This window comes from Mastigoproctus giganteus, chromosome 6 (assembly GCF_048544385.1).
Source record: "Mastigoproctus giganteus isolate SK-2022 chromosome 6, ASM4854438v1, whole genome shotgun sequence".
Taxonomy (NCBI): domain Eukaryota; kingdom Metazoa; phylum Arthropoda; class Arachnida; order Uropygi; family Thelyphonidae; genus Mastigoproctus; species Mastigoproctus giganteus.
The window spans coordinates 234,895,204-234,908,755 of NC_143580.1; the positions used below are offsets into that span (position 1 = coordinate 234,895,204).

At 37.6% G+C, this 13,552-nt stretch overlaps 1 protein-coding gene across 3 annotated transcripts in view; it reads left to right on the top strand.

The window, feature by feature from the left end:
* The window catches only part of pcx (pecanex), a 743,348-nt gene that overhangs the window by 454,255 nt on the left and 275,541 nt on the right, over positions 1–13,552 (top strand). For all 3 annotated transcript variants that reach the window (XR_016547122.1, XM_090376780.1, XM_090376781.1), the window contains one exon: positions 12,322–12,499. Coding sequence is in view for 2 of the 3 variants with exons in the window: in XM_090376780.1 (XP_090232906.1) it covers positions 12,322–12,499 (178 nt within the window). In the remaining variant the exon portion in view is untranslated. The remainder of the gene's footprint in view (positions 1–12,321; positions 12,500–13,552) is intronic.

Below are 13,552 nucleotides of genomic sequence, written 5' to 3' on the forward strand. Positions count from 1 at the left end.
TTTCCCTAATGCAATCCATGGCTGTTGCATTTGTCTAGACCAAATTCCATCCTAATATCATTGCTGAATTCTTCAGTGATCCGGAGTAGTTGCTGCAGTTGCTTCTTGGTTGCCTCGTTCAGCTTGATGTCACCCATATACTCCAGGTGGGTGATGGTGTACAGGTTCTTCCTTTCTTCTGTGAGGTTATATCTGTACTTGCTGCTGTTGAGAATGGCGGGGCTCAGGGCATCTCCCTGAAAGATTCCTCTCCTGATGGGGGTCTGGTTGCGATGTTCTCGACCTTAATGGTGTTATTCCATTTTGGCATCCTTGCTCCTAGGAAGTTTATCACTTATGGGATTGTTTTGTAGCTGTTCAGCCTCTCTATTAGCCAGCTTTTAGGCATGGAGTCCATGACCTTGCGGTAATCGATATAGGCTGTGTACAGGTTGTGGCGCTTCATATAGGCTTGCTCTATAACTGTGGCATCTGTGGTTAATTGCTCCTTCCATCCTTTCTGCTGTTCAGCCATTATGTTCTGACTCTCCAAATGGTCTAATATCTGCTTAGTTATGCAGCTGGTCAGGATCTTGTACATTGTTGGGAGGCATGTGATTGGCCTGTATTTCACCAGATTTCTTGTATCTTCATCTTTAGTGTGTGCAAGTGAGCTTCTTGCGGCAGTAGTTATGGTCGTTATGTATTCCTGGGGTTTGCAAGTTGTGGGAGTTTCCTGATTGACTGTTTTACTTCTTCCACTCTCTCTCATCTCTTGTACATCCTTGGTTTTCCTCGGTTCTAGTTCTGTCCAGGGGTTCTGCTGTTATGTCTTACTTTCTTTCTCCATATTTTGCCCAAGAACTCCTCAGTTCTCTTCTGCTGCTTGGATGGTCCGTTCTCTTCTTTCCCATCTTCTGCGAGATTCCTCTTGAAGGCTTTTTGGTTCTCATTGAAGATTCGGTTGTTTATTTTCTTCTGGGAGCTCTCTTTGTATCGGCGTAGTCTCTTGCTGAGTGCGAGGAGGTTCTGCTTCAATCTGTCCAAGTACCCTCCTATTCTGATTTTTTTTTGTCTCATGTTTGCTGTTTACACTGTCTCTCTTGAGGATACTCTTCACTTTTCCAATCAATTTCTTGCTCCTATTACCACGTTGGTACTGGGTCAATTGGCCTATCTTGACTCTTAATTCTTCTTTCCCAAGCTGGCGGTTCCTTCTGTTTTTGGTTCTTCTGCTGCTGGTCTCTCGTTTCTCTTCCATTAATTGTAGTGGCTGCTATGGCAGCACAGTGTATGGCTGTGTGGATAGCCTCCAGTGTTGCACTATTGTTCTCGAGGTAATGTGGTATTATTTGCCGATTGAGGTGGTCTGTGACACTCCACAGGGTTCCATTGGGGCCCCTGCTTCAGTATCACGTGGGTCTTTGTGCAATCCATTCCTTCGAATTCGTTAGGGCCTTCTTCTGCTCATATTCTATTAAGGATATCATGACCTTGTCTTGATATCCTCTTCAGCTACTCTGGGTTGTATTTCTTGCTCTTCCTCCTTTGTTTCGATAGTAGTATGTTCTACCTCCTCGGATCCCATATTGACTGTTTTCTTTGTTCTTTGTAGTTGATCGCTCATGTCCAGTTTTATTGTTTCCAAGATTGCAAGAGCTATCATGTTTTGTGACGGTGGTCCTTCTTTGGTCATAAGCAAACTCTTAGCCATAATTATGAGAACATCTTTGGATTCAGGAGAAGTTCCTATGGACTGGTGATGTGCAAATGTATCACCAATTCACAAAGGGGGAACGAAGAGTGACACGAGTAATTAGAGAACTGTTAGCTTAACTTCTATTCCAGGAAAAATAATGGAATCACTGATTAAAGAAGTAATGCAGGACCATCCAGACAGTAGTGCAGTGATACTTCAGTACCAGCATGGGTTTGCCAAGTGATGAACTTGTCTGACCAATTTGATTGGATAGGTTACTCGGGAACTTTTTTTTTTTTTTTTTTCCTGGTGCAGCATAAGCCTCAGGCTTCCTTGCATCATATGGATATTAATAATAATAATAATAATGATGTAGTAACAAAGGACCTGGATGCAAAAACAAATTTTGTTATCATATACTTGGATTTCCGGAAAGCTTTTGATACTGCTGCACATTATTATTATTCTTAGCCATATAGATATTAGTCATATCAGGCAGAATAAGCCTAATGCTTAATCTGCACCAGCCAAAAATTTCTGAGTTACAGAGAGAGAGAGAGAGAAGTAGAAGGGAATCACCAAGAAAGAGAAGAATGATGATATCCAGCTCGTATCTGGGTGTGCCAAGCCCATACTCACCAGATCTGAGCTCCTGGGGTTGATATATTAGACTGTTGTACAAATTTTGTTGTACAGTGTGGCATTAAGGACAGTTACTGCTATGGATAAAGGAATGGTTGAGTGAGAGAATTCAGAGTTGTTATCAGTGGACATTTCTCTTCATAGACTAATGTTTGTTTGTTATTTGGTTTTTAGGAGCATTAGCACCTAAGGCCATATTGCTCCGGGGATATGCGGTGGTCATTCCCTGACCTTTCCGCATCCTCTGTATTTGGTGGTCACGGGCTCGAACCCCGGTCTAATCAAGAAGCATGTGCTACGCACTGCTGCTCCTGCCCACCTGGCTACGGAGGCGCATTCTTCATATACTAATGTTATTAGTGGAATTCCCCCAGGTTTGGTGTTAAACTCGGTTTTTTTTGTTTTTTTTTTTTTTGTATTTAATGATATTGGTGAAGGTGTGTCTGGATTAATGTCTAAGCTTACAGATGATATCTAAGTTGGCATGGTGGTTAATCACAGTAATGATGGATGTTGCTGCAACAAGATCTAGAAAAATTAGACAGATGAGCTTAGAAGTGGTGACAGATGAGCTTAGAAGATGAGCTTAAGATTTAAAATTCACAAATGCAAAGTAATGCACATGGGTAGCAGTAATCCTAGATTATCATACCAACTATGTATTACTACACTGAGGGTAGAACAAAATGAAAAATCCTAGAGTAATTGTACAATCAGACATGAAAATTCTCAGAGCAGTGCAGGCATATTGTCAAGACACTACATTCGGTTTTGTCATTGATATATAGGTATTTTGCTAGCAGGGATAAGGTGAATATTTCATTGTATAAGGCAGTGGTCTGGCCACATTTGAGTACTTCACAGAGGTCTGGACACCTCATTTTCGGAAGTATTTAGAGCTACCAGAGTGGGTACAGAGAAGATCAACGAGATTGGAGCAGGGAACAAAGAGGCGCTAATACCAAGAAAAGCTTCAGTTCTGTAGGTTGCATTATCTGGAGAATAGGCACCTGTGAGTTGATCTCATTTAGATGTTTAAGCTTTGAATGGATTGAACAAGCTCAATCCATTCAAAGCTTAAACACCTAAATGAATGGATTGAACAAGCTCAGTGCTGATGGGATTCTTTCTGTTGTTTAGACTACACACATGAGGGAGCATAAATTCAGATTGAGGAAGTATTACAATTAGCATTAGTAGAGGCAAGTAGAGGCATATGATGCAAGAAAACAAGCCAAAAAAAAAAATCCCATTTGCTCTACACGTTTGTTCAGTTCTTCCTTGAATTTGTCATCTTCCACGCCAACTTCCACGTCATCATTGTCAACTTCCACGACAGATCAAACTTTTTTCCAGCAATTAACCATCTGCTAGCTAAAGGCAAATTTCTACACATCTATTCTACAACTGTATTTCCTCAATTTGAATTTATGCCCCCTTAGATTCGTAATCTGAGCAAGTGGAAGAATCCCATCAGCATTCAGCATTCTAATGTTGAGCACACTCAACCCATTCAAGGCCTTATGCACCTCAATCAGATCACCTCACACGTGCCTAGTCTCCAGCCACTGCAATTTGCAGAACTTAAACCTCTCTTCGTAAGACTATCCCATCATTCCCTTCACCAATTTTGTTGCTCTTCTCTGTACTCGTTCCAACAGCTCTACATCCTTCTTGAAATGAGGCTTGTAGACTTGTATACAGTACACTAGGTGGGGCCTGACCATTGCCTTATAAAAAGGGATAATCACCTCCTTATCCATGCTGTCAAAATTCCTATATATCATCGACATGACCCCATTACCAGGTGGTAGATGACTCTCATCGACCGGTGCAATATCACCACTTTGCTTATTGGAGGCTTGAAGTGGTGAAACCCATGTGTAGTCTCTAGAGCAAAGTTTCCGGCTTCCCCCCCCCCCCCCATACTTCTCTTTCAACCCATGCACGGTACTAAGTACTCTAGGTTTTGATACCTTTCCTGTTTGGGGTTACCATTAAAAAAAAAAAAAAAAAAAAAGCTATGCATAGTTTCTGCACCAACACAGACGTGCAAGGTGGAGATGGGCTAAGGCCTAGGAGCCACCCTTGATACGGGTAAAACACACACACACACACACACACACACACACACACACACACGTTCATATATAATATAGTATTTTATATATGTATAATGAGAATGCTAATGAATATAAAATTTTATATATATCTTCTTTGTAAGTTTTTGTAAATAATTGTGTGTACAAAAAAATGTAAAAAATGCTGTCGAGTTTTGTCAAGTTCAACTTTATCTGTTATGGACAATGTACGGTGTTTGTGCTTTACACCACAAGAGGCACTTCCTTTATACATTCAAACCACGGCTGGGGCTAAATGTGAGCAGCAGGTTATAATAATAAATGCAGAAAAACAAATGGGAATGGCTTGCTAGTGTTTACGAGTTCACGCCAACAGCTGATGCTGCAACCAGTGCCACCAAAACAGTAGCGGCAGGTCGGTGCGCCAACCCGGGAAATTTAAAATTACGTTCATGGAAATTATGTCTGAATTAGTGATGGAACTGGATTACTGCTGGCCGGATTAGTGATGGTCGACCTGTATATTTAAAGTAGTGTAAGTTTTTTTTAACTTTGTATTCTTTGAGCCAATTACATTTGCTCTTCCACTCATTCTCATTCACTCTCTCTTTCCCTCATGCTAGGTCACTCTTTCTTTCACCAAAACTGCCATTTATTCTCTTTTTACCATGGGGCGCCTCCGTAACCAGGTGGGAAGGCGCAGCAGTGCGTAGCACACGCTTCTTGATTAGACCGGGGTTCGAGCCCGTCACCACCAAATACGGAGGATGTGGAAAGGTCAGGGAATGACCACCACATATCATGGAGCAATATGGCCTTAGTTGCTAATGCTCCTAAAAAAAAAAAAAAAAACCAAACCAAATCTTTTTACCATAATTCCTAGTTCACTCAGTGCCCAGCCTCTATTCATTCTGTCTTTCCTTCTCATTCATTCATTCATTCTTCTTTCCTTCTACATTGCATCCCTTTGCTACTAGCTTAGTGATGTTTTTCAGCTAATTTGCTTCTCTGGCTGCCTGTACATCTCCCTCCCCTGCGTGATTACTTATTTGGCACGTGCCCCCAGTTTCCTACACATTGCAGGGTAGTCCTGAGGAGGTTTGTCATGTCAGCTTTCTGTCAGGGTGCAGAATACTGCTATCCTGATTGTTTTTAAGTCATCGTCTGGGGGTGGTGGGAAACTTGGGCAATTTTAACTATTGATGAGGTATGGGTCCTTGTGATTAGCCCAGTGACTGCTGCTGCTCTGTCCACTACCCTCCCACTCTTGGAACACCTTAACTACAGCAGTCCATGAGCAGCCCACAAGATTCATGCTTTCTGTAATGCTGCCACCCTTCAACCTGGTATCCAGCTATTATCCCTTTTTCAACATCTGTTAGGTCATCTCCTTTGCCCATGTTGATCAAGTACTTCATGTGGACTGCTTGCGAAGAACCTGCATTATCACATTTATCAGTTCTCACAAGGTGGGAATGAGCAGTTGATTGCTTAATCACAGCAGTAGTCACAATGTTTTGACTGGACAGTGTATATTATTAGAAGGATAAAGAAACCTATAGTAGGTATAAACTAATCTGCAATCAAGTCACAAAAGGTATTAAGCAAACTAAGGCAGAGTACATTAAGTCTGTGGCAAAAAATGCAAATAAGAGCAGCATTCCTTCTTTATCTTAATTTTCTTTACTTATGTGAACATTAAAAGGAAGGAGATGAATTATGTTGGGTCATTAGATTTGAGTAGTATAACTGTTGATCTTTTTCAGATTGCTGACAAACTGAATAGATATGTTGCATCTACATTCACTTGTTAGGAATTTTTTAGGGATGTGGAATGCCAGAATTTATCAACAGATAAAGGGATGGTTGAGTGGGAGAAGGCAAAAAGTAGTTATCAATGGACATTGCTCTTCTTAGACTATTGTTATTAGTGGAGTTCAGTGGTGAGCCCATTATTGTTTTTGGTATTTATTAGTGATATTGATGAAGGCATATCAGGATTAATGTCTAAGTTTGCATATGATACGAAGGTAGGCAGGGTGGGTGAACAACATTCAGGGTATGGTACTTCAGAAAGAAATATAAAAATTAAGCAGATGACTGAGTAGTTGCAACTGAAATTTAAGGCTGAAAAATGTAAGTTACTGCATATGGGTGGCAGTAATCCCAGAATAACATACCAACTCTGTAGTACCCCACTTGGGGTAGTGAAGAATAAGAAAGACCTTGGGAAAGACAAAATCTCCAGAAAAACCAGTGATTTTGTTCAGTGGCATAACTATGCCAATGCAGCTGTGCATTTGGGCCTTTGCACCATGCTTGCTGGCACCCATTGTCACAGAGTTTAACCCCGGTCATTCAAGGTACGTATACTTATGCACCCTCGCACCTGATCGCTCATCTACAGTGACCTTCATGTAAGTGAATTTATTATTCCAGTTTTCATAAGTTTACATGATGGACCATTCACAAATTATGAATGTTCCATGGCATCAGCAATAGTCAAACATTCTACAGTTTGCAATACTATATATGTTACCCATTGCTCTAGATATATTTTTATTTATTATTATCTTTTACTTCGTTTGCATTTTGTTACAATTTGACAGAATGATTTGTAATTTTATTACTCTGATGTCAGTAATTTCTTTTTTATTATTATTATTGAAAATTCATTGGATCATTACAGATCAGAGAAAAATATTATAATTTGAATTTCCACCAATCACCTAGAACTCTTCAACTTCCTTTCTTTGAAATTTAACTTTCTGCGGTCTAACTTTTCTAATATAGAGGGTCGCTTTATGCTGGTTCACTTTTAAAATTACTGCAGTATACTGCCCAAAGCAAAGATGCAGTGCCTTAAATAGTTTCTGCATGCAAAACCACTGTGCTGAATAGGTTTAACAGGGTGTTGATGAAAACTTGTCCTTTTTCGTTTGTGATGATTCAATTACTTTGAATAGGTAACTTTTTTTTTTTTTTTTTTTTTTTTTCGCTTATGAATTTTCATATTAAATTATAGTGTGTGATTTTGTCCCTCATTTGAAATGAGCAAAAAATATAGTCAATCCAGGCCATCCAAAAGATTTAGGATCAGTGGCTCAAAAACGTTAAATATAAGGACTGCCTCTGCAAATTAGACGATGATTATTTAAAACATTTAAATAATCAATACAGGCAACTCCCGTATAACACAGTACTTACATAACACGGTTAGAGAATTTCAGTAAACCTCACATAACAGTATTTTTGAGCTTTTGTGCATGGAAAACACTGCTATTATGTTGGATGTAATTTTTCAACATTTCCACTCTTTTTGAATCCCCGCTGTTGACTCACTAGTTAAAAAAAAATTATTGAGAAATCCCTGTATTTTATTTTGTTGGGAAATTCTCGTGTTACATTGTGTACTACTAAACTTGTACTTCTTGAAATTGTGGAAAAATCTAGATTTCAGTTTTATTACTATTGGATAGCACACCAGGCCATCCAAAAGATTTAAGTCATCCAAACATTGAACTTATGTTCCTACCACCACAGTACTGAGTTAATACAACTTCTTTCATTCAGCCATTAGATCAAGGCATTATATCCACCTTTAAAACTCATTCCATCAGAAAATCGTTACAATGGATTTTGGAAAAAATTGATTCCGAATCTATTGAAGTAATGGAGGCATGGAAACATTTCTCAATTGTGGACTGTATCAGAATCATAGCTTTATCGCTGAAAGAAGTAAAACCATCAACGTTAAATACGTGTGGAAAAATGTATGGCCAGAGTCAGTTCATTCATGAATGGGCAGAAAATGGAATCGGCGATAGTAGAATTTGCTACGTCAGTAGGAGGGGAAGGTTTTGATGATATGACTACTGAAGCCCTCATGGGTAGCACAGTTGATAGAATCGTCCTCTTCCCCACACCAGGTGGAAAAGACCTGAGTTTGAATCCAGTCAATGACAGTTGGAATTTTTATGGGTCTTTTTCACAACATGGCTGAGTTAGTCTGGCTCTGGCGAGGGGTAGCATGGTTTTTTTGTCCAGCAAAACAGAAAATTGACTACAGAACACACGCAATTTATAGACAATATACATAGAGCAACATGGCCATAGTCGCCTATGCTCCTAAAAAAATAAAAAAAGATATTATTACTGAAGCCATTCAAGAATTACTGGTAGAAAAAGAGGCTGGCGAAGCGGATTTGGTGGAAATGGCATCGGAATTAAAATCAAATCAATTCAGAAGATGATAGTGCATATGAAAATTCTAAACTTCCAAAATTTACACTAAGAAGCATAGGGGGAAGGCATAAAGTTAGCCGAGCAATTAGAATCTTATTAGAATGATATTCTGGAATGAAAGAAGGCCAAAGTTCAAAAGGGAGCTTCAAAAATGCTTAGTTCCATATGATGAAATTCACAAAGATTTATCAAGCAAAAGCAAAAAAACCCATATTACTGATATTTTTAAGGAGAGCAGAAGTTACACGAAATCTAGAATAGTGTATTTTTGTTAGCTTTGGAACGTAACCCCCCTTTTTGTACTTTTTCTTAGTCCCGTATAACAGGGTTTTGCACAACCCAACATTTTACAGGACTCTAATAACCTTGTTATAATAGAGGGTTACCTCTATTGTAAAGGAAATTCAGGAAAGGAAATTACGATGCCTTAAGGTGCTACATGGCCTCTATTAACTGGATAGATATCGCACAGAAAACAAATACAATTGAACTGTGGTATGCTTTTAAAACATTAATCACAGGCACCTTGAATGTGTATTTACCATTAAAAAAATACTTCACAAGGAGGGTTCCAAGTTGGATGAATAGTGAAGTTGTCACATTACTCGAGTAGAAAAAGGTGGCATGGAAAAGTTACAGAACAATAAAAAGTACTGAAGCCTATAACAGCTACAGGATGATCTGTAATAGAGCCAGAGAAAAGGTTCGACAGGCAAAAGCAGTTTATGAGAAATCGCTAGCAAACAGAGAAAAGAGGGGGGATGAGGAATTCTTCACACATATAAATGCTAAGAATTGCAGGACAAACCAGATTGGACCTTTACGTAAGGGAAAGGGGATAGTATTAAATACACCAGCTGCTATTGCAGATGAACTCGACAGTTATTTTGCATTGATATTTACAGTAGAAAAACCTTTTGTAGCAATGGAAAATTGTGGGAGCAAAGTTGAAAAATATGTAATTAATGATATTGAAATTTCGCAAGATTATTTAATGAAAAACTTTCAAGCCTACAGGCCAGTAAGGCTCTTGGAATTGATGGAATATACCCTATTATCTTAAGGGAGACAGCAAGTAAGTAAGTGCATTGAGGCTAATTATGCAAGCATCACTGGACTCTGGGGAGATTCCGTTGGATTGGAAAAGTGCCAATGTATCGTTTTTTTGGCTGGTGCAGCATAAGCCATAGGCTTTCTTGCACCATGCGCCCATTACTAATACTAAATGTACGCTTACAGCCAAATTAAGTGATATTGAAAGGCATTGTAATACAACTGAAGCACAAGAAAGCCGAAGAGCCCTTTAGTGTTCAGCATCAGAGAGTATTGCCATTCAAGAAAATTGGTGATACAGAATATTCAATGGCAGAAAGCAGCCGAATTAAGTGATATTGAAAGGCATTGTAATACAAACAAAGCACAAGAAAGCCAAAGACCCTTTAGTTTTCAGCATCAGAGAGTAATTGCCATTCAAGAAAATTGGCGATACAAAACATACAATGGTAGAAAGCAGCATAGCATTTTTTATAGGAGGATGGAGATTTTGTGGGACCTGAAACTTATACAATTTTTGGGGCCCTCTTTAAGAAACAGAATGCAAAATTTCTTTATATTTTTCTTAAAGCTGGTGGCCACTCAAACCATGGATGCCAGCAGCATGGTGCAAGGTAGTTCAGTGCCTCCGTAGCCAGGTGGGAAGGAGCAGCAATGCGTAGCACACGCTTCTTGATTAGACCCGGGTTCGAGCCCGTCACCACCAAATACAGAGGATGCGGAAAAGGTCAGGGAATGACCACCGCATATTCCCGAAGCAATATGGCCTTAGTTGCTATGCTCCTAAAAACCAAATAACAACAACAACAGCAAGGTAGTTCAAGTGCACCAACTTTGGTTTTCGAATTAATACACATTTAATATTTTCATTAATTTATTGAAACATTAAAAACAATACACATTCTTACTTTCAAAATACAAGTATTTTGGCCCCCCAATCATGAAACGTTTGGCTCCGCTGTACATGTAAATCAGCCAAACTTGACTTAATTGAATTATTGCATTTATTCGAAAATTTGGTGAACAAAAAATTTATTCCCACATGCAAAATATCCTGCTGGTGCTCATGACTCCAAAGCCACCCAACATGACAGTGTGAAGGAGGAGAAGTCAGAATGGAAAGAGACAGCGGTGTTAAATGATTGTGGTTAAAATATCTTACTTTTGCAAATTTTACAAAAACACGACCATGGGAACATATTGCTAGGGCCCCCTCCCAGGATTGAAGGGGCCTGTGAAAGTGAGTGACCCTGAAGCTTAAGCTTCATTAGCTTCACCGTAAATGTAAATCTGCCTCTGCATATACTTTCTGTTATTCTTTCCTTTTTTAATTTTCTTATATATTTCATAAACTTGTTTATTCCATGTGTTAATATTGCCAAATGTTTGGAAATAATATACAATTGTCATTTTTTTGTGATTAATACATATTAATGTATTAATCACATGCTTTCCTAATATTCAAATTAAGATAATAATCAATAAAACATTATTTATGTGCATGTATAATTTAAAAATTACTGGTAGTGTATTCCCTAGTGTATTAGCCTAATTTTGTACATAATGTTATGAAGCAAAGTTTGCATGACAGGCAGCCTTATATACAGCTGATGTGTTTGGCAGTCAAGTCAAAATGACAATTTAATATTTTGAATCTCTTCAAAATGAATTACCACACTTCAAATAAGTTGCAGTTCCCCTAAACAAAGACGTATACTACTATTAATTTTCAGTTGAGTGCTCCCCAGGCAACACCATTTCATATATATCTCCTTTTGATTGGGTGGGTAGGCATCCAGGAGTATAAGGGACAAAACAACTCAGTTATGACTTTCTCACCTTTAAGAAAGATGCCATAAGGTGTACAAAATTAAAATCAGTATTAAGTTTAATGAATTTATATCAATTTGTACATATGTGGAGGAGAAGTCTGCAGCGACAGAAAATTCAGAATACCGTGGTGCAACCAAGAAGCATTTGAACACAATTAAATTCTATAAGAAACTTTTAGCATATAAGACTAGTAATACTAATCTTTATTGAAATTTATATATTTATATACATATTTTTCACCTTAGAACAGTGGTGTCCAACCTATGGCCCACGCAGAAAATGAACTAAAACAGCATTTTAAATTTTGTTAATTATTTCAAGAACCGTGTGCATTCAATGCTAAAAATGTTGGAAATAATCGAATTTAAAAGACTACCACTCGTTGTGGCGAATATGTGAGAGTGTTTATATCAAATATGTGCATGCCAGACCAGAAGCATATATATATATATATATATATACACAAGGTGATATCAGAATGTTCCGGGATTCCAAATATGGCGTGCCTTCTACTTGACTGGTGGCTGCGCAAAAGTGTATGCGCATAACACAAATTTTTCTCGAATCATCTAGTGCGGCCTGTGAAACAAATCTAAAGGGAAAAGGTTAGACACCACTGCCTTAGAACGTGCAAAAGTTGAAAAGCATAGAAATATACGTTGAATTTATAGAGCATTGTTAGTAAGAAAGTAAAGTTTACGATGAGTCATTGTTCCCTTCAGTAGGAACTGCTGCAGGAAACATTGCATTTATTCATATTTGCAATATGTGCATTTATTTTCCCTACAGGGGAGGTTCTCTCGTAGTTGTGGTGTGCAGTCTCAAGTGCCTACGTAGTGCCTTCAATGACCCTTCCCACCACTATCTGGTGCTCATCTTTACAAGTCTGTTCTTCAGATTTGATTTCCATGGACCTGTGGAACCTTTTCTCGTCAACTTTTTTGTTATTACAATTGTATTTAATAAAGTAAGTATTAACATATTTAAAGTATTATTTAAAATATACAATGCTCCCCTCTCCCCAGATAACATCACTTTTATACCAGATGCTAATCAAATTGTAAAAATTGTATTGCCTTTGAAACTTTGATTATCCATGCTAATGATGTTGGTAGCAAAATGCCAGTTAACCAAGATATAAGATTTGTTCATGGGATATTCATAATTTGTATACTGTGCAGATTTATATAAATATATATATATATATATATATATAATAATATAATATATAAAAGATTGTATTAAAGAGTAAAAACAGAAAACATCAGAGAGTTAAATAAACTGGATATGGCAAATGCACCGAAGCGCGCAAAGCAGCAGCAACGGATGCAAATGTAAATATATGTATATTTTAATTAATATGATAAATAAAAGTAAAGATGGCAAGTTCGAAACTCCGGAAAGCTTAAAAAATTACATGAAAACGTTAAAAGAAAGTTACGATAGCCTACATCAGATAAAGGCGGGAAAAATTTACTAAATACAGAATTCCGAAACGGGGAATAAAATATGAAATATTAATAAATAATGAAATCTGATGTCAGCAAAATAAATATTGATGCTAAATCAGGTGTAGTCCCCCGATGAAATACCTGATTTAGCATCAATATTTATTTTGCTGACATCAGATTTCATTATTTATTAATATTTCATATTTTATTCCCCGTTTCGGAATTCTGTATTTAGTAAATTTTTCCCGCCTTTATCTGATGTAGGCTATCGTAACTTTCTTTTAACGTTTTCATGTAATTTTTTAAGCTTTCCGGAGTTTCGAACTTGCCATCTTTACTTTTATTTATCATATTAATTAAAATATACATATATATATATATATATATATATATATATATATGTGTATAATGAATTACAGAAGAAATTAATCAATCTATTCACAGAAAATGTGTAATTTTTATGTATAATACTGTACACATAGTCACACAAGAAAATACAATGTCATTTTGTAAATACAAAATGACATTTTTATTTAGTCAACATAAAATGTTGACTAAACATAAACATG